The following is a 25,917-nucleotide window of genomic DNA, read 5'->3' as shown; positions in this document are numbered from 1 at the left end:
CTCATGGGAACAGGCAGGAGCTGGGACCTGGAATCTATCTATAGGCTCTTTGTTAGATGTCGGACTCAGATAGTATTCTGCAATGTCCCCTTTCCCTCAACATGTTTCTGAGTATTGCATGAAGCTTTGAGCCGTTCCTTTTCACAAAAAAAGATCTCTCCATTTAACAGACGAAGCAAGAGGGTCAGAGGTTAAGTAGTTTGCCCAAAGTCATACGGCAAGTTGACAGAGAGGTGCTAGAAACAGACTCTAGGATGTTTCACTGTGCCAGGCAAGCTCCAGATTGCATGTCCAAAAGAGCGGATTAAGACAAAGCGGTATATTGAAACCTCAAGACAAGGTTTCTCTTCAGTTAGAAGGAAAACAAGCTGATTAGTCACAGCACAAAGACAGAAGATGGCAGCGTGATGAAAAGAACCCCTTCTTATAAAACATTTAAATTGAAGGCAAAATTTTACAACGTGGAGAACTCCATTAACACTGAACAGAGGTTGATTTTTAATGTGGACAGTGACTCGGGGGGAGGCTACTTCTAGTAACCAGAAAGATCCTAGCAACTAGCAGAAACTTAGTAACACCCTTCTGAGAGCTTGCTCAGAAGGCTGGGTAAGTTGTTGGGTAAGTTCCCAGGAAACCATTTAACAAACAAATGTAGAAGCTTGGCCAAAAGATGCTCCATTAGCATACCAGATAAACACACACTAGGTATTTGTAAGTTTTCTTTCTTTTTTCTTTTTTTTTAGATTTTATTTATTTATTTGACAGAGACAGCGAGAGAGGGAACACAGGAACCGGAGAGGGAGAAGCAGGCCTTCTGCTGAGCAGGGAGCCGGAGGTGGGACTCGATCTTAGGACTGACCTGAGCCGAAGGCAGATGCTTAACAACTGAGCCACCCAGACGCCCTGGAAGTTTTCTAATACAAAATTAATGGGGATTTATTTTGTGCCATGCTATTTCACAGACTAATCAGCTACCTGCTAGCAGTCTGGGATGCCTATCTACCACTTGAACTCCCCACCTTAATTTTACATACCAGATCCCATTCCCTTTCTTCCACCCCTGGAGAGAACCACTATCCTGAATTATACAATCACTTACTTTTCTTTCTTCTTTTATCCTATTTTGGAGTCCCTGAACAAAACGGTTTTACTTTTTTATGTTTTTGAATTTGAAATATGGAATCAGACTGTTAGGTGGTATTCTGCAATGTTCTATTTTCCCTCAACAACATGTTCCTGAGTATTGAATGCAGCTTTAAGTTGTTCCTTTTCTTTCTGTATTTGAGAGAGAGAGAAAGAACACAAGCTGCGGGGAGGAGCAGAAGGAGAGAAGCAAACTCTCCACCGAACAGGAAGCCCGACACAGGGCTCAATCCCAGGACCCTGAGATTATGACCTGAGCAGAAGACAGATGCTTAACTGACTGAGCCACTAGCACCCCAAGTTGTTCCTTTTTAAAATGCATTTTTCTACAGTAAGTGGACTTTTAGGTCGTTCTCAGTTTTCTGCTATTATAAGCAATGAACATTCTTGTACCCATCTCTTAATACACAGATGTGCAAGAGTTTCTCTAATCTAAGGTGTAGACCCAGAAGTGGAATTGCTAGGGCATACTACCTTTTTACATTTAACTTTATTCCATAATTCCAAATTGTTTTCCAAAGTGGCCATACCTATTTATATTCCCTCAGAGCAGTAGTATATATTCTGGTAAGGTCATAGCTTCTCTATCAAACTCTGCTGAGTAAAGAACTTCAGAAAAAAGGCTGGGCTGCTAAGTGGTTTTCTTAGTTTTGTTGTTAACCATTTCATGCACTTCTTTACTGAGGAAAACACAGTAAGTATATCTACTTACCAAGCAAAGGTACTTTATTTTGCAGCAACTCACAGTAGCTTGTGGTGAGGATTCCAATGGGATTACTTGGGACGAACCGTCCTTCTTTTACTAACCGTTCACACGTCCGCATTAAAGTCCCTGAGAACTGGGATGGATCAACTCCATAGTCTCTCCACCCTCCTACACCATCTGCAACCCCTAAAAACAAAACAGAACAAAAATTACAATTGAAAGAATGTTCTTACCAACTTCTCAAATTCTTCTCCCTGTCTCCTCTTAACAGGTAATTTTATTACATACTAGTACATACATCTACCCTGAAATTCAGAATGAAAAGTGTTGGAATTTAACTACACACTAATTCTCTTATTCCCCATTTTCTTCTTTGAATCTGATCTTTCATATATTGATAAATAAATACGTGAGTGACCACAGGGTGGCATTGCCTACTAGCCAAGAGTTCAATTTCAGCAGGATTATCATCTTTGTGTGGAAGTATTTATATTATTCATCTTTGTTCTATAAGAATGAAAACTGAATTTTTAAAAATGTGCTGAAACTAGTGATAATACAACGGAGCCAGAGCTGGCAATCATTCAGAATATCAAAAACAGCAAACTCTAATTTCAAATTTTGGTCAGTAACTGTGAAATAAAGAAAGAAAATTAAGAACATACATCATCCTCTTTCCTCCTTCCTCAGAGACAACCACTACCATTTCTGTACAGGCCTGTACTGTCTAATACAACAGCCACTACAAATTTGACTACTGAGCCTTTGAAATGGTGCTGATTCAAATTAAGAAGTCCTCAAAGAATAAAATGCAAACTGGATTTTGAAAACTTAGTACAAAATATTTTGGATGTAATGTGCTAGAGATTAAAATTAATTTTACCTATTTATTTTTAACTAATGCAAATACTAGGAAATTTAAAATGACATGTGTGGTTCATGTTATATTTCTATTGGACAGCAATGATATAGATATTTTCATGGGTCCCTAGAGCTGTTGATGAGTTCAGAGTCCACACAAGACTCCTTCATCAAGAGAAAACTAATGTTCAAGAAAGTAAGAGGGGCACCTCGGTGGCTCAGTGGTTAAACCTCTACCTTCGGCTCAGGTCATGATCTCAGAGTCCTGGGATGGAGCCCCACATCAGGCTCTCTGCTCAGTGGGGAGAGCTTGCCTCTCTGTTCACTTGTGATCTCTGTCAAATAAATAAATAAAATCTTAAAAAAGTCAGTAAGACATCAAAGTCAAGGGTGCCTGGGTGGCTCAGTGGGTTAAGCCTCTGCCTTCAGCACGGGTCATTATCTCAGGGTCCTGGGATCGAGTCCCACATTGGGCTCTCTGCTCAGCAGGCAGCCTGCTTCTTCCTCTCTTTCTGCCTGCCTCTCTGCCTACTTGTGATTTCTGTCTGTCAAATAAATAAATAATCTTAAAAAAAAAAAAAAAAAAGACATCAAAGTCAAAATCATACTATATCCTATTCAACTCCTTGCAAAACACTAAGCTAATTGTTCAACATTAAAATCAATTTCTGGGGGCACCTGGGTGGCTCAGTGGGTAAGGCCTCTGCCTTCAGCTCGGGTCATGATCCCAGGGTCCTGGGATCGAGCTCTACATCGGGCTCCCTGCTCAGTGGGGAGCCTGCTTCCTGCCCCCCCACCCCCGCCTGCTTCTCTGCCTACTTGTGATCTCTGTCAAATAAATAACTAAAATCTTTAAAAAAATAAAATCAATTTCTGTCTACCAAATTCTAACAAACTGAGGGAGGGGCTCCTGGGTGGCTCAGTCAGTTGGGCAGCTGCCTTCAGATCAGGTCATGATCCCAGGGTCCTGGGATCAAGTCCCACATCGGGCTCCCTGCTCCATGGGGAGCCTACTCCTCCCTCTCCCTCTGCCTGCTGCTCTGCCTGCTTGTAGTCTCTCTCTCTTTCAAATAAACAAAATCTTAAAAAAAAAAAAAAACTGAGGAAACTATAAGATCATATATATATATGTAATATTAAGGATTTAAGTGACTATATATGAGCCTTTCTGGAAGGATCTTTAGAAGTATTAATGGTAGTTTTAGAAATATTAATGGTAGTTTTAGAAATAAGAGACTGCAAGTGACCAGTGAACAAACAGGGAGATTTTAGCTTTTTCCCTCATACTGTTCTATAGTTTGAAATCTAATTTTATAATGATCATGTATTGATTTCATAAAAAAATATTTAGGAATTTTATCATTTTTAAGGCTTGCTGAGCATGAAACATCCTCCCTACATACATATTTGCATTTTTTATATGTTCAACTTTCATACACATTTTATTAAATTTTTTTTCACACACATTTTAAAGAACCTATTTGGTACAAAAGTAGGAGAATGCCTATATAATGCATCCCAGAAAAAAACTGGCTTAACATGAAAGGAACACATGAAACATGTTTTCTGGTGATGGCATTTCTCAGCAGAAATGGAATATATTCTGAAAAACATTAGATAAAACATAATTGGCAGAGAGTAAAAGAAGGTGACAGACAACATCACTGTTGGGGCAGCAACTTTCCCTACCTTTTGTGAGACCAACCAGTAAGCAAAATTTCATTATGGGGCAATTCCAAATCAGTTGATTAAATGATATGATATCTGGGGACACCTGGGTGGCACAGTTGGTTAAGCACCCCACTCTTGGTTTCAGCTCTGGTCAAGATCTTAGGGTCGTAACTGGGGGTTGCTGGGGGGAGGTGGGATTGGGAGAGGGGGAGTGGGCTATGGACATTGGGGAGGGGAGGCGAACCATAAGAGACTATGGACTCTGAAAAACAACCTGAGGGTTTTGAAGGGTCAGGGGTGGGAGGTTGGGGCAACCTGAGGGTTTTGAAGGGTCAAGGGTGGGAGGTTGGGGGAACAGGTGGTGGGTAATGGGGAGGGCACGTTTTGCATGGAGCACTGGGTGTTGTGCAAAAAGAATGAATACTGTTACGCTGAAAAAATAAATAAAAATAAATAAATAAATAAAATAAAAAAAAAAAAAAGAGAGTAAAGATCTTAGGGTCGTGAAATTGAGCCCTGAGTGGGGCTCTGTGCTCAGCATGAAGTCTGTTTTAAACTTTTTCTCCCTCTCCCTCTGCAAGAGCCCCTCACCGGGCACTTGCACTCTCACTCTAAAATAAATAAATCTAGGGGCGCCTGGGTGGCTCAGTGAGTTAAAGCCTCTGCCTTCAAGTCAGGTCATGATCTCAGAGTCCTGGGATTGAGCCCCACATCAGGTTCTCTCTCTGCTCGGCGGGGAGCCCGCTTCCCTTCCTCTCTCTCTGCCTGCCTCTCTGCCTACTTGCGATCTGTCAAATAAATAAAATCTTTAAAAAGAAATACATCTTTTTAAAAAAATGATATGATGCCTGGGATTTATTGCAAAATAGAGGGGAGGAGTGATGGAGGAATGGATAAAACAAGATTGGCCATGAATGGAATTGAAGTAGAATGAGAAGTGCTACATATTTGAAATTTGCCATTACACAAAGTTTAAACAGAACTAATAATAATAAGAAAGAAAAAAGATTCTTCTGCTGGCTGTGTGGAGAGCAAGAGCAGAAAAAGGGGACAAGTCAGGAGTCTATCTTAGTAGCTTGGTCATGAAATGGTGGCAGTACAGACAGAGGGCAGGGATTTGAGATCCAGTGAAACAGAAGGACTTACTGGTATACTGGACAGCGGTGTAGCAGTGGTGGGGAGAGAGAAGTATAAGAAATGACTAAGGTCTACTCTACCAGGAAGAAGTATTACTTTTTCCTGTTTTTCAAGCAGTTTTGAGGATATCTGGAAATTCTTAAGAGAATTTAAAGTAGTTTAATAGAAGGTTCTTTACCCCTTTCATTAGGGCTAAGAGCTCACCATTATTTACTTTATTTTTTAAAGATTTAATTTTTAAGTAATTTCTACACCCAATGTGGGGCTTGAACTCACAATCAAGAGCCTCATGCTCCACCAACTGAGCCAGCCAAGCAACTTGTCCTTACCATCATTTTAAATGCAACAATTTGTGTTAAAATACAGAATGCAATTATAAACCTTGCAATTCCATCTGATGAATCATTTATTCTTTCCAAATTACTGCCTGCTTGAGAAAAGAATTTCTCTTTAACCAGTGTCTGATCTAAGAGCCACAATTAATTTTAAATACAAAGTGGTTTCATCTACAAATGTCCTTCACAAGAAAACTATTAAAATCTGAGATAACGTTGAGAGTTGATCCTGGCACTCACTAAACAATCTGTCAGCAGGTTATAGAGTCTGACCTGACAGAGCCCTTCAACATTAATCAGATTTCTCCCAGAATAGAGTGCAACCTTTCAAGCACCTGTTTGCTTTTCTATGGGAAAAAGATACCACGCAAAGCTCCACTGGTGAAATCTCTTTAGGGAAAAAAAGAGATTCAAAAAGCACATAAAGTGTTCAATAAAGTTGTGGGGTAAAAAGACCTTAGTTTACATAAATAATTTACTTACCAAAGAACAAGTTATGTAAGAGGAAGAGTCATATTTGGGATTAGAATCAGGCTAAAACCAGAATAACCTACCACAGGTACATTTGACACCTGGTTTAATTCATATTAGTAGGTTATTTCTACAAGGAAATGAGTATTTCCTCTCATGAACAAGCAAAAACTTCTATCCACAAAGGGAGAACACCTTTTAAACAGTGGAATTAATCCAGATACAAAAAGAAATTTCACTCAGAATACATTTCAAAAGGAAAGAAAACAACTGTTAAAAGGAGAGATTGCTTAAGATACCAAAGATACGAAACAGCAAAGAATAAGAACATCTCTAAGAGCAAATGGAGGGTATAGTAAATATTAGGAAATAGAGAACTGAGGAAGACACATCCTGCCTATGAGAAGCTCGCCTTCCACTGGGCAGCGACTACTCACTCGCACCGGAACTAGACAAACAGCTCCCAGAAATGCTGCTATGGGGGGTGGGGGGCTAAGAGTAAATGGTTAAGGTTCATGGGGCACTGTGGGAATGGAGCAAGCCTTTGCTTAGGAAATAGCATTCACATTGGGCCCTGGAAGATAAGTCAGATTTCCACAGGCTAAGGGAGAATAGTAACAGGAAACAAGTGGAGGGCAATTAGGTGTGGCTGGGGGTTTGGGTCAAGTGCTGAGAAGCTGAAAAATGCAGGACAGGAGCTGAAGCTGTGGAGGGCCAAGAATTGTTATCCAAGAACTTAATTTTTTTTTTTTTTTAAGATTTTATTTATTTATTTGACAGACAGAGACCACAAGTAGGCAGAGAGGCAGGGGGGGGGGGGGGCGGGGAGCAGCCTCCCCGCTAAGTAGAGAGCCCGATGCAGGGCTTGATCCCCGGACCCTGAGATCATGACCCGAGCCGAAGGCAAGAGGCTTTAACCCACTGAGCCACCCAGGCGCCCCCAAGAACTTAGTTTTTTAAAAAAAGATTTACTTATTTTAGAGAAAGAGAGCATGAATAGGGGGAGGGGCAGGAGAGGGAAATCCTCAAACAGCCTCCCTGCTAAGCACGTGAGCCCAATTGTGGGGATTCAATCCCAGGACCCTGAGATCATGACCTGAGCCAAAATCAAGAGTCTGAAGCTCATCCAACTGAGCCACCCAGGCGCCCCTACAATCTATACTTTGGAAAAATAATCCTGATAGCAATGGAGAGAATGGGTTGGGAAGAGGTTGGAGGTCAGGCATCAGCTGCAAGATTTTAGGTTAGAGGTAAGAAGAAAAATAATCACTGGAAATACAAAGGAATGAATACAGAAAGACACCTGGACTTGATATCAATGTATTTTATATCAGTAGATTTCTGGACTTCAGGAATGAGTACTGATTAGATGATTCCCCAATTGGGAAAAGGGTGGAAATGCCTTTGGAAGACATTTAATTCTGTCTCACGGTATGTGGAGTTTTAGGTGCCAGGAGGACATTTTTAGGGAAATATTCTATATGAAGTCAGGAACTATGAGTCTGCAACTGGAAAGGCAATCAGGGCCACCAAATCTTTGACAATGATAGGGAACTGAAACCACTGGGGTAGATGACATGGTCAGAGAAAGCACAGACAGTAATAAATTCAAGTGGGGATCTTAGGAATGAGAATTCCTGGCCAAAGAGCTCACTTGTGAATTGCACCTTACTCTAGACATCAAATTACAATCACAAATACGATAGCTGATTAAGTTCGAGGAAGTATCCAGTTTGGCAGAAAGACAGAATTTCTTTAGAGATGGAAAGAGGTGAAGCTGAAAAGGTAGGCTGAGTTTATAACTGGGAAGTCTTTGAATGCCAAGAGTTTATACTGAATATAGAAATTATTTCCTTTAACTCACTGTAATCATCTTATGTCTCCATTAATGACATTCTGTCAGCATACCTTTAGCTTAAGTATTTCCTTTGACCCAAAAATCCAATTAAAACCATTATTAGATTAAGATAATGGTTACATATCTGAAATAGCCAAGCAGAAGGCTGAGAGGAGACTATAGAGTGCAGATAATTCCTTTAGGTACTATTTGCATGGAAATAGCAGTTTTGTGAAGTCAGAGATAATCAATTAGAAAATATATATGATAATTACAATTTTTCACAGAATATTTTGGTTAAGCTTCCCAGAGACTGTTTTTCTAAAGTGAAGACTTAAGAGAAAAGGAGAAAGGGTAATTCTGGTGTGTTTCCCATCATTTAAGTCTATATTTTTATAAAAAAATTCTTAAAGGAATACCAATTTTCATTTTTCTAACACATTTTTGTCTTTGCTTTAGTTTATAAGCATCTAAAAACAAAATTTTACTGTACTTTAAAAATCATTCAACTTTTTATTAAACTGAGAATTTTAATTAATACCTTTGTTCTATGCCAAAAAGTGAAGGAAAATAGATTTGGTAAGCTAAAATTGTGGAACCTTAAAAATCCCAATTTTCCAATTACTTATGGTCACCTAACTGTGTAGCTGCAAAAGGCTCACCCTGAAAAAGACTTTGAACTAAGCCCGTTTCTCCCTAGCACTGTCCTCCATTATTAGCCATGGGCATGAGGTTGCTATTCTTCTTAAGCCCTTCTACTACAATCATCTTCAGACTGACATGCAATTAGTTACAAAGCAAACATTTTCCAGAAGATAGTGATGCCTAGAGAATAAATACTAAATTTCAATTTTAATGTACGTATCAGTGAAAAAAAATGGCAATTTTATTTTATCCAAAAAAAAGCTGGCAGAATTTCAAATATTAAATAGTACCCAAAGGTAAGAGCTTTATTTCTTGCATCTTTGATGATCTTGAGGCATTTTACATTGAGCCTCACACTCTAATAAAGTAAGACAGGTCTACAGGGATTGTTTTTCCATTAGCAAAACATCTCCTATCTACTACGATGGGTACTTGATAGTGAACTGAAATTCCAGAAGAGAAAGTGAGTAAGAATCTGGCTTGATCACAAGAGTTGAATAAGGAGGGATAATGATATCTGGTTTTACATTTTTAGCAGCAAGTAGTCATCTAATGAGGCACTGGTGAGGTTGTATTTATTGCAGTACTATAGCCAGCTTCTTTTCAGATGAAGAGGTTCTTCTTCAAATACTATAATCCAGTATTCTCAGAGCCAACCTTCTTTTCTAGGGACATCACAACATGAAGCACTATAACTAAAGAAAAATGAGATCAGAGTATAAACTTAATATCTATCAAATAGAACAGATCATATTTGTATCAACATTGCTGAAGCCTCAACTATTTGGGCATTAAGAACACTCCCTTGTGATTCAGGACTGTGAAATGTTGTATCTGCAAATAATTATCCCAAAGGGAACAAAAAGGATTACTGGAAAAAAAATTCAACAGTTGAGTTATTCAGAAAAGTACAATTTGCTTTGACTAACAGTCCTTTCAGTTCTCTAGAGGTGAAATTATATAGATTATGATGTTCTTCCTGCTTTAACAAGCAAGTGATATATTCCCATTGCAAAAAGTTTCCCCAAAGCATCCACTCTGCATTAATCACAACGAAACCTGCTTCTTCTGATTCTTCAGAGACCAAGTCTACGTCAAGAACTCAAGATCTCTAAGCAGAACAGATAACTCAACAGCTGAGGCAACGAAGCTGAAAGAATGAAAAGGAAGAAAGGTTCAATCCTATAATAAAACGTGCTTAAGTGGAACCTATAAGCAAAACTCAAATTCTGCTAAAGAAATGAAACTGTCTGAGGCAGTTAACAAAACTCCAATAAGGACCCCAACGCAGGAATAAATGGTCCATTTTGTGTTTTAGAATTCCAAACAAAATAGCTATTCCTTTCCAATTTAGTAAACACAAAATTACTTCATAATTAATCAAATTAAAATGAACACATACACACATATTCATACCTACTGCCCAGAATACATCATTCTCTAGAGAAAGTAACTTCCAGACTATTCTAGGCAGCTACTTTGCCTTAAAAAAGCAGTGAAAAACACTGGAAAGAAGTTAAGGAAATGACAGTGTGAAGGCAAAGAAACTCAAGAAACTCAGTCAAACTTCTTTTTTTTTAAGATTTTATTTTATTTTAGAGAGAGGAGTATTTTAGAACAGGGGGAGGAGTAGAGAGGGGGAGGGGGAAGGAATCCCAAGCAGACTCCAAGCTAAGCACGGAGCCCAATGCAGGGCTCAAACTCACGACCCCAAGGTCATGACCTAAACCAAAACCAAGAGTCAGATGCTTAACTGATTGAGCCACCCAGGTGCCCCTAAAGCCAACCTTTTTAAAATAAAATGTTCTTCCTCTAACTTTAGCTCTTCTGTTTAAACACCAAACACTTAATGTGGAACATTTGGCTCAATGTGGCCTGGGGACCTTGGGTATCTTACAGACTTGGGTAGGAATCACTACCTTCTCACCACACAAACCGAAGAGTTGAAGGTGAAGTCACAGAAAAGGTAATTTCACTCCTTTATGAGCTGCAACATATGGTTCCCAAATGCTAAATGCTGTTAGCAATGCTTTCGGAATAGAAAAAAGCAACAGGCACATCACAGGCTCACACTTAGAGTGAACTATGGACAGCATGGGCAGGGCTCTTACTGTGTTATTGAATTAAGGGCTTCTATTAAAGCTGAGACTCCTGTTAGTTTCTAGATATTAGAAAATGTTATATAACACCTAATAATTTGACATTTAAATAAGAAAACAGCAGCAATTAAAGTCTAGCTATTTGATGTGTGCCTACTTGTACTGGCCTGTTAGGCTAAGAATTCTTCCTTCTGTTTATAATTTATAAGATTAGATCTAGAATTCTGGTCTTAGAGGTTAACCTAGTATTTATGACAACTAAGCTATATATCCTTGATGTAACCCCAAAGAGGTTACTATTTACCTCCCTGGTTTTCTCACCCCTCTATAAAAGTAAGAGGTGGCCTTTACTGAAATACTACCCTCTGGGAGAGGTCAAGAGCCACATGTAGCTCTGGCACAAACACTCTTTTATAAAAAAAAATGAGAACATAATTCCTGTGAATAACCCTGCCAAGTGGAGAACTGTCCATTAATTTCTAAACACTAATTCATTTTTTTCCCTACATGCTGTTTAATTAAGTAATGATCTTTGGGTGATAGGACCAGTATTTGTTTTTCTTTTTTCTTTTCCACATTTTCCAATAATGGGTATGTATATTACCATTATGGGAGGGATTAAAAAAACTATATGAATCCAGTTAGAGTTACATTTTACATTTACACACAATATTAAAGTTACTCAATACTTTTTTACTGAAAAATTTTATTGTTTAAAAAAATTTTTATTGAAAGGTTTATTGAACTTTTTCTATATACATGACACTGTACTGAAAAGCAGCTAAAGGAATTTACATATAACAAAAGATTTCCTCCAAACGGCGCTTAAAATCAAATGGTAGTGACTATGGCAGGGGAGAGGGGTTTGGAGAGGTTTATGGTAAATGGTTCTAACAAAATAAACATGCACTAATAAAAACTAAAGTAAGAAGACCAGATTACATCTAGCTAAAGGAATCAGGAAAAATATTCATGGAGAAAAGAAGTGGCTGATACGAGCCCTGAAGGATGAAAGCATGAGTCATGAGGGAGGAAGTTGAGGATAGAGGCAATTTGGTCAGTTCCTGAAGATTCTGACTAATACGGATAAAGTGCAGTAATAAAGGTGAGGTTAGAGTTCTAAGAGCAGAGAAACCTGACCTCCAGGTAAATGCCTATTACATTCCTCCAGGAACCTCTGACCAGCAATCAGCCCAAAATGACATATACTGCAGGAATTCAGGCATAAAGGAGGTCCCAGAAAGAAAGGGCTGGCCTAAAGCCACCAAGTCCCCACGGTCCACTGAACTAGTTCAACTGAGGCCTTTATTTGCTTTAATGAAGGGGCTTTGCTCAACTGTTAGCCTAGGAATAGCTAATATCAAAGTAATATCCAGACTCAATAAAGATCACTTCAGTAAAACAAAGTTTTAAATGATCATTTGACTTGAAAAGCAGTGTGTATACACACTAGGCAATGACACAGGCTTTGGAGTCAGATTTGGGTTCAAACTGCAGCTCCAGGACAGAGTTAAGTGTACCAAAGGTGACCTTGGGTAGCTCTCTGAGCCTTAGTATCTTCACCTGTAAATGGGTATAATAATGGAATTCACAAGGCTGATGTGAGGAACAGGGATAATGTGTTAAAGAAAACCAGCCACAATGCTCAGTTCCCAGTCAACATGCAATAAAAGAGTTATGCCTCTCTTTAAGATTAAATAACAGCACAGAGAATAGTCTGACCTTTAGTAATCAGAAAAACAATCTTTGATTAGGTGTTTGTAGTCTACAAACACTGTTATGTGGTCACAACCGAAAGATAATTCCCACTCACAGATAATGTATAAAAGATGAGTGGTTCATTCAGTTTTTCCCATCAGACATCCACCACCATTCAATATCTCATTAAACATTTAACAGTAAGTAAGAAACAAACTTATGTCTCTAAAAAATACACAAGGAAAAACAGATCCACCTGCATTTTGTAGAAATTAGTTTTCTTTTTCCAGAAATTGCTCTGAAATGATCTTTTTTAACAAATCTTTTTTTAAAACAACAATTATTTCTTAATTGCCTGCTGCCTGCTAGGTGCCAGGGTTCTGACTTAGATATTCTTTATTTTAAATGGAAAATCTTGTAACAACTAGTGATACATAAATTAGCCAAAACCACTTCCTTAGATAATTACAATAATTACAGAACCTCTATCACAACTTTCCTATCTCCTTTCCCCCCTCTCTATATTGTGACTCCTCTTCAGGGCTGAGTCTCTTTCCATTGCTAACCATCTTTTTCATCTCGGGAGGCTGGCCTAGTACATGGTACCAAAGTTCTCAATTCTTGCACACGGAGATTACCCAAGCACCACCTTCTGAGTCAGTTTGTCCAGGATGGGCCTGGACCTCCTAGCAAAGGATCAAAACCAAATTGCACAGGTGATCCTAATGAGAATCACTGCAGAACTTAGTAAAGACCAGCTGGACTTAACCATTACATGAGCCAGATGACTCCATCTCCGAAATGCCTCTTCCACCAAGCAATCCTGTTTTTCCATTCCCAAATTTGATCCTTCTCTTGCATATCCTAACCTGATTAATAGCAGCCAACCCACCTACACCTGTAGGCTAGAAACTTAAGGAGGCTTCCAGATGCAAAATCTCAAAAACCAACTTCAATTTCTCTTTTCTCTTTCACCCTCTTCGTCTAATTATCACTAAGTCCTATTGATTCTGCAATATTTCTGAAGCCCGACTACTTTGAACTGCCCTAGTTAAAGCCTTTTCTAGCTCAGGCTATTTCAGTAGCTTCCTAACTGGTCTTTTGCTTTCCTATTCTCCCATTACACTCTGTATCATTTTCTTTTCTTTCTTTCTTTGTTGCTTTTTATAAGATTACTATGTCCATGTTACTCTTGTCAAATACCTTCCATGTATATACACTTTTCTACTTTTATATGTAAAAACATCCTCGGTAGGGGGAGGGGGAGTGGGGCACGCCTGAGTGGCTCAGTTGGTTAAACATCTGCCTTGGGCTCAAGCATGATCCTCGCGTCCTGGGATCAAGCCCCACATTGGGCTCTCTGCTCAGCAGGAAGCCTCCTTCTCTCTCTCTCCCTTTGCCTGCTGCTCCCTGTGCTTGTACTATCAAATAAATAAAATCTTAAAAAAAAAAAAAATCTCTGGAAGGATACACAAGAAATGATAACATTAGTTCCTTCCGGGAGAGGAACCTGCGGCTAGAAGTCAAGAGTGAGAGACTTCACTCTGCACCCTTTTAAATTTAGAATATACCTTTTAAATTTTGTACCATTTCAATGTGGTGCCTTTTCCAAAGCCACCAAAGCAAACCCAAAACAAAGGCAAAAACATCTTCTATAGCTTCCTAACAAAAAAAAAAAAAAATAAAGAAAGAAAGAAACCCAGTTATTTAACATGGCAATTGTGACTTTCGACAGTTTGGTCTCAACCTATTTTCTAACAATTCTCAATCGTCCTCCCAAAGCCGCTTGGTCAGCCCAAACTACTCTCTAGCCATAAAGCAGCTGTAGTTTAAAGAATCTTAATCTTCTGTGTCTGCTGATCCTTCATTCTGGAGAGCTTGACCATTCTTCTCACTTGCCTCAATTACTGAAAAACCTATCTATTAAGACCTGACTCCATGCTTCCACAACACCTAATGTGTGTGTATTCTTCGTACTGTTCCTGTGGCCTTCCCTGCCAGACTTCAGAGCCGAAGTCTCTCTTATTCTTGGTCTTCTTCATAGCACCCATCAGGGACTTACAGGAAACAACCAGTAAACAATGAATTCAGTTGACTGTACTGAAAAGTTAGAATACCAACACTCTGGTGTACAAACTTTTATCTGAGAACTCCAAAACGAGAATGCATCCAGTATTTCAACTTAGAGTTGCACGAGATGTTGTGCCGTGGGTTGGAGCTAGCTACAGGATGCTCCTCTCACAGACCATGTAAGAAAGTTTGATGGAAAGAACCCTGAAAAGGAGTCAGGTATGACACCACTCCCAGCTTAGTTTGCCACTAACTGGTTGTAGGACACTGGCCAAATGACTTCTCTAAGCTTTAGTTTTGTCACCTGTGAAATAAGGGGCAGGAGGACAAATTCTCCCAAGAGTTCCTTTTTCTAAGATCTAAGATTCTGGGATTCTAAATCATATGGCAAGAAAAGGGAACCTGTTTTAGAAACTATAAAATAAAGGTTAACATATAGCTATACTTTATCTTTCACACACAACATTACATTTATTACATGACCTAGTTTTAAAGGAAAGGCTCCATTTTAGCCTTCCCAGATTTTCCTTTCTCCTTATTACACCAACACATGTATGTTTTCAGAGAAGTTTCAATAATGATTCAGAGAGTAAAAATACTGCCCCATATCCTTCTACTTTTGTTCTAACCACCTAAAATGTTGGAGAATATGCTTTTTCTTTAAACCTAACTGAAGTCTAATAAACTAAGCCTAATTAACAAAAAGTCCAGCCAACCATTTTTCAGTTTGAAATTCTGATAAAAGAATAAAAGATGGTTATGGATTAGCATTAATTTACTTCACTGAATTCAGATGATCTGTAAATAAATATGCATACATGGAACGTATTCACAAAACACACTTTGTTATCCAAAGACCACTGACTGTTCAGTGAATTTAGCATACAAGAACAAAAAAAGCAACGATAAGATCAAGGTTGTTGCTCAAGAACCAAGAGAAGTGAATTCCTTTTTTTTTTTTTTTTTTTTAAGATTTATTTATTTGACAGAGAGAGAGAGATCACAAGTAGGCAGAGGGTCTGGCAGAGAAGTGGAAGCAGGCTCCTTGCTGAGCAAAGACCCCGATGCCGGACTTCGCACCCCAAGAAGTGAATTCTTAAAAACAATGTGTGCATGGGTGCCTGGGTGGCTCAGTTGGTTAAGCATCTGCCTTCAGCTCAGGCCATAATCCCAGGGTCCTAGGATTGAGCCCCACATCAGTCACACTCCTTGCTCAGTGGGGGGCCTGCTTCTCCCTCTGCCTGCCACTCCCCCTGCTTGTGCTCTCTGTCAGATAAATACATAAAATCTTTAAAAAAAAATGTATGCATAAGACATTCTTGTCTAGACTTCATTTCATAGCAAGACTGATCACCATATTACCAATCAGTGATTAACTTAGAGGCCATGAACAGTTTTCTACCTCTTACGCAAATAGCTCACATCTATTTTCTTATCCAAAAGTGCTATATCCAAACACTGATGTGAAAACAGAAGCATGGGGCATCTGGGTGGCTCAGTGGGGTAAGCCTCTGCCTTCGGCTCAGGTCATGATCTCAGGGTCCTGGGATTGAGCCCTGCATTGGGCTCTCTGCTTAGCAGGGAGCCTACTTTCCCCCCATCTCTTCTCTGCCTGCCTCTCTGCCCACATGCGATCTCTGTCAAATAAATAAAATAAAGAAAAAAGAAAACAGAAGCACTTTTTGTTTCCTTCAGCACAGCTAATCTTTTTCATCTACATCAAATGACAGCCTAGACTAATTCTGATAAGCCAAAAAACTTCCTGGATGATAGCATCCTTGAAAGATCAAAAGGTACAGTCAAAGCAGCACACATACACACACACAAAGAAATTCCCTTTCTTTTTAAAAGTCTGTTAATGAGTAAAAGGAAAACCAGTACAAAAATGTGTTGGAATTGGCCTGAGTCAAAATAATACTGGGTCTTTCAACAGAAAGCACTCTTTGTAGTAAGTCACTTTTTTAGTCTCTGGCAAAGTTTTTGCAGTCATTCTGTAGTCCGTGGGATTCATACCAACAATCCAATCAATTCTAGGATATTCACCAAACTTATTCACCACAAAAACAACTATTTAAGAACCTGGTAAATTTATAAAATTGTTAAATGTGATAGACTCAAGATCAACAATAAGCTTTTGATGACAGCGATTTCATAACAACTGGAAGATACAGATTAGCATAACTCTTCTGGAGAGATCCATGCTAATAGTCTTGATAACAGTCAATAATAGTCAATAATTGCTAACAGTCAGAGGCTTTGCAAATGTTCACAGCCTTTGACTCAAGAACTCTTCCGAGGAATTTATTCTAAGGAAGTATTCAGGTGCAGAGATACTCATTCACTCTAATGTTACTCAAAACAAAAAACTGGAAATTGGGGCGCCTGGCTGGCCCAGTAGGTAAAGCATGTGGTTTTGGGTTTTTTGTGTGTTTTTTTTTTTTAAGATTTTATTTATTTACTTGAGAGAGAGACAGAAAGAGAGCATGAGAGGGTAGAAGGTCAGAGATAGAAGCAGACTCCCTGCTGAGCTGGGAGCCTGATGCAGGACCTGATCCGGGGACTTCAGGATGATGACCCCAGCGAAGGCAGTTGTTTATCCATCTGAGCCATCTAGGCGCCCAAGCATGCAGTTCTTGATCTTGGGGTTGTGAGTTCAAGCTCCACACTGGGTGTAGAGATTAGTTAAGTAAGACTTTAAAAACATAAATGAAGGGACGCCTGGGTGGCTCAGTCGGTTAAGCCGCTGCCTTCGGCTCAGGTCATGCTCCCAGCGTCCTGGGATTGAGCCCCACATCGGGCTCCTTGCTCAGCAGAGAGCCTCCTTCTCTCTCTGCTTCTGCCTGCCACAGTGCCTGGTTGTGTGTGCTCTCTCTCTCACAAATAAATAATTAAATAAAATCTTTTAAATAAATAAGTAAATAAATCTTGAAAAAGAAAACTGGAATAATCTAAATAACTAAAAATAGAGAACTGGTTATTAAACAAATCATGGGTTATATGTGCAAAAAATACTACGCAGTTATGCATGGAAATATGCTCAGTTTATGTTAAATAAAAATAACACTACAGAGAATACATATATTAACTCAACTTTATTTAATAGTATGTATACATGCAATTCTATATACACAAAAGCTGAAGGAAACCACTGACTATAGCTCAGTTATGAGTTACAGGTGTTTTATACTGCACTTTTCTGAACATGTATTATTTTTACGAGCACAAAACAAAAGCATTTACTTAAAACACTCGACACACAAGCAGGAAACTTAGGTCCAAATTCCAGCTATGATACTAGCTATATTGACTTTATTGATGAGTCAACTTTATACATAAGGAAACAGATGCAAATTAAGTGGAGATTAAGTAAGCAGCTATTCACAGTTAAAAGATTAAACAATGTAAAACACAAAACACACTGTTAAATCTAAATCACTATATATAAAGCACTGATAAGATGAATCATATTTTAGGTCAAGATGCTGAATAAATGCTCAGGAAAAAGAGTGAAGCACTTTCACTCTTTAAGGAAAAGTTTTATACACCCACCTCTCAATCCACCCAAAATTCTATTTGGGATCTTATTCAAAAGAACTAAGCATCTTTTTTTCCTCAAAATTTTAAACTAAACTGAACGAGCTATGCCACTCGCCAAATCAAGTTTAGATGATTCAGTATGTGTTTTCAGTCCAATGCCCTCTGCAGTGAGTCAGTTTTTGCAAAAAGTCTTGATTTATGATGCAATTCTATAAAACTGTGTGTATTGTTTAATAGGAAACATGATTTTAGCTCTCAAGGAGATTGAAAACTACTGTATTTTTAAAATATTTGACAACTCCCAAACAAAACAGATAGATCACTAATGACAAAAATTAGGATTCAGGGCACCACTTCTTAAAATGAGACCAAGAGTAACACTAATTTTGGAAGACAAACTCACAAGGTACACTGTTTTCAACTAACTAAAACTTCTTGTTTGAAAAGTCAAATTTCCTCAGGAAGGAAATACTAATGTTAACTTACTTTTCTAAAGCATTTTTCTGAAAATTCTGAACCTGAAGTCCCAAGTAAGGCCTCTCTAAAAGGCATGGGGACCTACATAAAATGCATTCGACATTAATTAGCTTGAACTTGACATAAGCATCTACTCAAAGAACATGGTTGTAAGTCAAATACTGTGGCCTGAGTATAATGCTTCTTGAGTCACACTTGAGTACAAACTCCATTTGGATACTGTTGCAGCTATTCAAGTTTTGGTATTGCCCAGTTTCATAAGGCAGTGCTAAAGTTCAGGGAAGAGCTTCCTCTGATCCAGTCCCTCCCCGCCCCCCAAAAAAACCCCCCACTGCAACCAACTAAAGCGTGCATCTTACCTCCTGCTACAATTTAAAACCTTTTAACAAAAAAGTATTTTCGAAAAAGTATAAACAGTCATGCTTTCAAAATTCAATTCCTTGCTCTACAAAAAATTCATTCAAAATTCTTTAAAAGGATTAACACACTGAGAGAAGCTGAAAATTAGGGAAATTTAAAACCAAGCTTGAGAATTTCTAAAGACTAAAAAAAAGAAAAGAAGTTTTGACAGTTTAACAAATGAGGAAATGACTTTAAAAATATTGTGCCTTATAAGAACCTCTAAAAAGTACAATATATCTGTATAGCAAAATGAGAAAAATATCAGGGAGCAAGAGTTCAAAAATCAAACAGCAAAATTCCTCTAACCATCAACCTTGTAATCTTATTTATTACACAATGACAGAACACTCAGAAAAGTCAGACAGCAACTAGTCAAATTTGTGGCTTTTTCTTTCCTTTTTTTGGGAGGGGTTAGTGGCTTCTTAAGCTTTGCTGTTTCTATGAGTCCTAGAAAGTTCTTTTACTGAACCCACAACCCTCCATTTCCTTTAATAGTCCACAATTTTCTCTTGAAAGCACATAGATTATGAAATCAGGCATAGTTAAAAGTAATGATTAGGGACACCCCGGTGGCTCAGTAGGTTAAATGTCTGCTTTCAGCTCAGGTTATGATCCCAGGGTCCGTGGATGAGTCAAACATCAAGACCCTTGCTCAGTGGGGAGGCTGCTTCTCCTCCTCCCTCTGCCTGCCACTCCCATTGCTTGTGCTTGCTCACTAATGGCGCTCTTTCTCTGACAAATAAAATCTTTAAAAAGTAAAAAAAAAAAAAAATTTAAAAAAAATTAAGTACTGGGCGCCTGGGTGGCTCAGTTGTTAAACGTCTGCCTTCCACTCAGGTCATGATCCAGTGTCCGAGCCCCATATGGCGTTCCCTGCTCGGCGGGAAGCCTGCTTCTCCCTGCTTGTATTCCCTGTCTCTCTGTGTGTCAAATAAATAAAATCTTAAAAAAAAAAATAACAAAGTACTGATTAATCTTAGAACTTACATTTGATTGTTACCTTTAAAAAAATATTTTCCTTGGGGCGCGTGGGTGGCTCAGTTGGTTAAGCCACTGCCTTCAGCTGGGGTCATGATCCCGGAGTCCTGGGATCTAGTCCCGCATCGGGGTCCCTGCTCCATGGGGAGTCTGCTCCCTCTGACTTTCTCCCCTCTCATGCTCTCTCACTGTCTCTCTCAAATAAATAAATAAAATATTGAAGAAAAAATTTTTCCTTGCTCAATTATAAGTATATAAAAATAATTATATAAAACCAGCTGTATTCCTCATAAAGTTATAGTTATAGTAAGACCCAACAATTCCATTTTTGGGTATATATCCAAGAGAATGAAAAATATATGTTCACACCAAAGCCTGTACATGGATATGTCATAGCAGCACTATTCCAACAGCTAAAAGTACTTGCGGAAACAACCCAATGTCCATTCATACGTGAATGGATAAAAAACATGCTATATCCATACAATTGGAATATTATTCAGCCATAAAAAGGAGCAAAGCACTGAGACAAACTACAATGTGGGTGGACCTTAAAATATATTAAGTGAAAAGGGCCAGATACAAAAGACCACATTTTATATGATTCCATTTATATGAAATGTCCATAATAGGCAAATCTCTAGTCAGCCTATACTTCCTGTTGCCAGGGGTTGAGGGAGGGGAGACTGAGAGTGACTGCTAGTGCATAGGAGTTTCTTTTGAAGTGGTGAATATGTTCTGGAACTAGTCAGTGGTGGTGGTTGGACAACCCTGTGAACATACTAAATGCCACCATTTTTTTTTTTTAACTTTAAAAGCTAAACGTTCTGACAGATGAATTCTGTATCTCAATTTTTTTTCCTGTATCTCAATTTTTAAAAATTCAACCAGGGTCATGTCTGCTGTCAAGAGGTAAATCCGGCTAAAATTTGACTTTCAGAAAATTATGACTATATAAAAATGAGACTAGTTTTCTGACACAGCTTAAAATCTAGCTGAGGGAAATTCCAAAGATGACTTCTTCAAAGGCTTAAATTAGTACACATAAACACTCTCCCAATGTGACTACTTTGTTATTAAAAGGATAATTCACTTTCAGCTACTGAGGTTCTATCAAATATATTAAAATTATCATGACTGTTGGAAAACATAAAATTCTAACTAATCTACTCACTTCCTAAATAAACTTTTAATCCTTATGTTGTTCACATAATCCTTATACCTTAAGACAACTACTTTTAAGATTAGCATTACTCACAAAACCACTTCAAAAATCCTGGCCACAATCAAAATCATATCCAAAGGCTAGAATATGAAATTGTTTTAATTTCTTTTTAAGGTTTCAAGTTAAATCAAGCTTCAAGAAACACCAGCAGTTTTATAAGAATTACTTTACAACTTTATTCCAAGGTCAGATTTTACATGGCATAGATCATGCTGCCATTTCTTAAAGAAGTGTTTCAGTAAACTGTGGTTTAGTATGCGGAGGAACTTTTGTTGCATTTTAATTATGAGTCATTGTGTGAACACAGAAGTTGTAAATATATACACACACACCCTCAAGCAGGAAAAGCAGTAGAAGGACAAACTATACCTGAAAAGACTGGTTTTGAACTCACTCATGTTATCAGGAAAACTTAACTAGTGATGCAACAGAAAGTGGACTGTATGTAATGGGCACTCTTGGTGCTGGTCCTAGTTCGGCCATACAGTGGAATAACCTTGGCAAAATCATTTGACCCTCTGTAGGCCTCCATTTCCTCACTGGTGTCCACGGTTTCTAAGTCTTAGAACTCTCACCAGTCTTTGATTCTGCTGTTAAGCAGCTTAGACCTGTGGGAGGCCTACCAAATACACACTAGGCAGCTCTCATATTTTTGTGTACTTACGCATCCAAGCCATATAGAGTAATGAGAGAACTCGGGATTAGCCACAATGAAGAAGAAAAAAACAAAAGTGCACGTAGCTCCTGATGGTATTGGTTTACTCCTGTTGGACCTAATAAAGAGAAAGCACCTTTGCCAGTTTCCCAAGGGACAGGAGTGGTTCCTATGTCTCACCACACCCACTATAGTCGGTTTTTCCTAAAAGAAATCCAGTGGGGACGCTACAAAAATGCTGTAAAGCACCAAGTACTTTTAGTCACTGTATACTAATAGAACAGATCAATTCTAAATTAAAGAAATAAAACAACTTTCTCTTTCTAAGAAAAAAGAAATAAACAGCTTTTATTCCAAATAGTCAAGGAATTGTAGATGAGCACAGTGAGTTGTACATATATTTAGTAACAAACACAGTGTTAACCCAAAGAAAATGAATTATCTGTAGAACTAGGAGGTTCAAAGCACTGAGGTTCAACATAACATTATTCAACATAGTCCTTTAATGCTTTTCAGTTTACAACTCCAACTTCCGGAGGAAAATCTTCACTAAGGACTTGCTGAGATGCTTCACCTCTTTCATAGCAAGAAATAATCAGATCTGCCTGTGATGGGATAGTGTCAATAAAATAGAAGTCACTACCACACAAACTGGTTTATAGAAGCCAAAGTTCAAATGAGGCCTACTCAACAGTTGTTTCAGGTGGACCCCAAGATGACTTTCTGGAAGAGCTCCTCCAAAACAGGACAGTCCTAGAGAACCTGGCTCCCCTGATTTGTACATCAAACACACACATACACACATTCTCCCTTTCTCTCTCTCAAACTGGCTCTTTGTCAAATATGGCCAAAGACCAACCCTAGGTCACCTAAGCAATACCTGTCTGGTTATGCCCGGCAGTATTCCTTTTGGAGGGGTTCCTAATCTGGGTCCCTGTGGAGGGACCACTAAATGGTACACAGATGGAGGGGGCTCAGTGAAGTTCCTGAATGCCTATGCAAAATTTTGTCTCCGTGCACATTTTTCTGGAGAGAGAGCCCTTGGGCAGTCAAAACTCCTGAGGCTGTGAACCAAGGCAAGTTAAGAACCACTGGTTTGGCGCCAAATATGAAAGAGGAGAAATACACGGAAGGTACCCATGTGAATACAATAGGAAGTAATGCCTGTTATTTGAGGCACAAAATAACAAAGGGTGAGGTTTTTCAAAACACAAAGAAAATATGATCTGATAGTCAGAAGTCCCTAAGGGTCAGTCCACTCCCTTCATCCTCTAGTCTAGATGAAGAAAATGAGCTGAGAGGCTCTTGCCCAAAACCACGTATGATAGAGACAGGTTGACAAAGCTGAGAACCAGGTTTGGCAGGGTTTCTGCCAAGATGGTAGGTTTATACTTTTTTCAAAATGGGTTTGACCAAAATTCCCCATATCCTTATAAATACCCCACTTTATTAAGAAGGTAGCCTTCAAAAAATTTAAAATCAAGCTTAAGCATAGGGATTTGACTCATTAAAATGTCCCCAAATCATTAATCAAATTGCAAATCTCTCACAAAAGCCAGCACACAGATTTGTATGGGGGAACATCAGTGGCTCATTATCACCTATTCTGTTGCACTGACTCCAATTTTGAAAAAGCAGCACAGGTCACAAGCTCATTAAATGAAGCTTCTAAATGTAATGGGAAAAGACAGCTATTGACGGCCTCTTAAAAAAGATACTAAGTCAGGGTCAAGCTGACTTCAGTATATGTGCTGCCGAAGCGAGCACAAGCTGACTTCAAAGTGAATCTGTATGATTTCTATGTACAAGCTTCCTCACCTACTGAATCCTCCCCTACCCTCTTAAAGTTAACATCAAGAGTGTTGCCTAAACACTAAATGATTTTTTTCAACACAGCTAATGGGGTCATTCATAAACTGAGAACAACATTTCCAGTAACCATGTTCACAAACACTACATGTAGTAGAAACAAAGATAATAGGCAGTTATTCTGAAATCAAATTAAAAAATAATTATTGTCATAAAAAGTTACAGGACCATTTGTTCCAATGCCAAACTGTGCCTCAGCATATGAAATTTAAAGCAGTCAAAAACTCAACCTCACCTGAGAAGTGCAACCAAAGTGACATTTGAACCTAAGTTCAATGACAGCATGTCCTTCAATTTCAAAGGAAGTGCTTTACTCATTAAAAGAGATTTAGTGGCATATGATTCTAAGGCATACACACAGTCTCCAAAGACATGCATTATGATAAACTTTCTGACTGCCTGTGAATTATATTTAGCCCTTTCTATAAGATAATACACAAGTCTCCCAGCCAAAGGTGTAACTGGCATAGGCCTCTGGAAGCACCTGTGGCCTGAAAACGCTTTAACCAATTCTCAAGGTTTTCTTTGCTGCAGTTTGAAGAAGGTTCGACCATTCTACTTTGGGTCAAGGAGACTCCCTTCCACCCCAATTGACCTCAAGTGGGCCAGAGCAGTTTGGGAGAATGCACTGCGAGTGCTTTTTCACCAGGCCACCGGCTGCGAGACTCCGAAAAGGATGGAGATCTGGTCACCATCGAGGCGGCGAAAGAATGCGGCTGGGCTGTCTGGGGCTCACGACAGTCAGTCCGCTCTGGATCCCGCAGCCTGTGGTCAGGCTGTGGCGTCAGGAGCACGCGAAGAATCAGATCTCCGGGGCACGCAGAGGGAGGAGGCGGGGAGGGAACAAGAGCGAGGTTAGGTGTCTGCAGGTGTCTCCGGGGGGAGGGACGAGGTCGTCGGGACGGGCAAGCCGAGTGACTAACAGTGCGGTTTTGGACTCGGACAAACTGGTCACATTGTCAGGCTGTGTGACCTTGAGCACAAAGCTCGACCGCTCTGCGGCTCAGTTTCCTCATCTCTAAAATGGGGGTTGTTGCAACGGAAAACGCACCTTGGAGCGCTTGGCACGGCGCCTGGCACATAGTAAGCGCTCGCTCCCTACAGCTACTACTGGCTCTCGGGCTCCTCTCACCGCCCGGAGGAACTGGGGAAAAACTGGGGAAGCCCCAAGCAGGGGAGTCCCCAGGAGGCGGATCCGGGGCTGGGGCGGGGGGGACCCGGATCGGGGACTCACCGAGCACATCTGCCGAGCGGTGCCGGGCCACGAAGCACGCGTCGTCCCCGTAGCACGCGCCCTTCTTGAGAAGGCCCTTGCGGAAGTCTTTGCCGAAGCCGCAGCCGGCCGTCACCAGCCCGTAGTCACCGCCACCGCCGCCACCGGCCCTGGGGTCGGTCTGCGAGAGGCCGCCGAGCACGGCGCGGGCCACCAGCCGCCCGTACGAGAGGACCGAGAACATTGCCGCCGCCGCCCCCCCGAGGAGGCGGGGGGCCCGGGGAGCAGGAGGACGCGGAGGCCCGGAGCCGGCTCTCTCCTCAGCCGCAGCAGCGCCGCCGCCGGGGCGCTCCTCAGGGCGGCGCAGAGTCGCCGCCGCCGCCCTTGCCCGACGCGCGGGGCCTCGCACACGCTCCGCCGCGCGCACCGGAGCCAGAGCGAGGTCAGAGCCGGCGGCTCCTCCACCTCAGCCCAAGTGGGGTCCCGGCTGCAGCCACCGCTGCCGCCGCCATCTTCCGCTCCACTAGCGTGTTCCGGGCCGCGCCGGCAGCGCCGCCCCCCCATGGCCACGCCCACGGCCCCGCCCACAGTTCGCGGCTCAGGCCCGAGCCACGCCCCCTCAGGCTCGTTGCCTTATATAGTCTCCTAGGTTGAGCGTGCGCAGAGGGTGTGGACGCAATTTCTCCTGGGAGTTGTAGTCTCTTTACTTCACTGCTTAGCATCCAGAACCTAAATTAAGTTATTGAAAATCACAGATGGGCTGTTTGAAAGTTTCCTCCCTGTTTTAGCCATATATTTTAAAGGCTATTGTTTTAAATAACCCCACCATCCGTTCAAAGAAAAACCCAAAAGAAACTAGGGTCAGGTCATGTAGTATTATTCCGCAGT

At 40.1% G+C, this 25,917-nt stretch overlaps 1 protein-coding gene across 1 annotated transcript in view; it reads right to left on the bottom strand.

The window, feature by feature from the left end:
* The window catches only part of PPTC7 (protein phosphatase targeting COQ7), a 39,343-nt gene extending 13,936 nt beyond the window's left edge, over positions 1-25,407 (bottom strand). The window contains exons 1-2 of the mRNA XM_046024887.1: positions 25,051-25,407; positions 1,856-2,035 (exon numbers count right to left, since the gene is read on the bottom strand). Coding sequence (XP_045880843.1) covers positions 1,856-2,035; positions 25,051-25,273 — 403 coding nt within the window. The 5' untranslated portion in view covers positions 25,274-25,407. The remainder of the gene's footprint in view (positions 1-1,855; positions 2,036-25,050) is intronic.
* Positions 25,408-25,917: the final 510 nt, after the last annotated feature.

This window comes from Meles meles, chromosome 12, assembly GCF_922984935.1.
Source record: "Meles meles chromosome 12, mMelMel3.1 paternal haplotype, whole genome shotgun sequence".
NCBI classification, from domain to species: Eukaryota; Metazoa; Chordata; class Mammalia; order Carnivora; family Mustelidae; genus Meles; species Meles meles.
The sequence above is the reverse complement of the archived record's forward strand: the minus strand, read 5'-3'. Positions and strand labels throughout refer to the sequence as shown.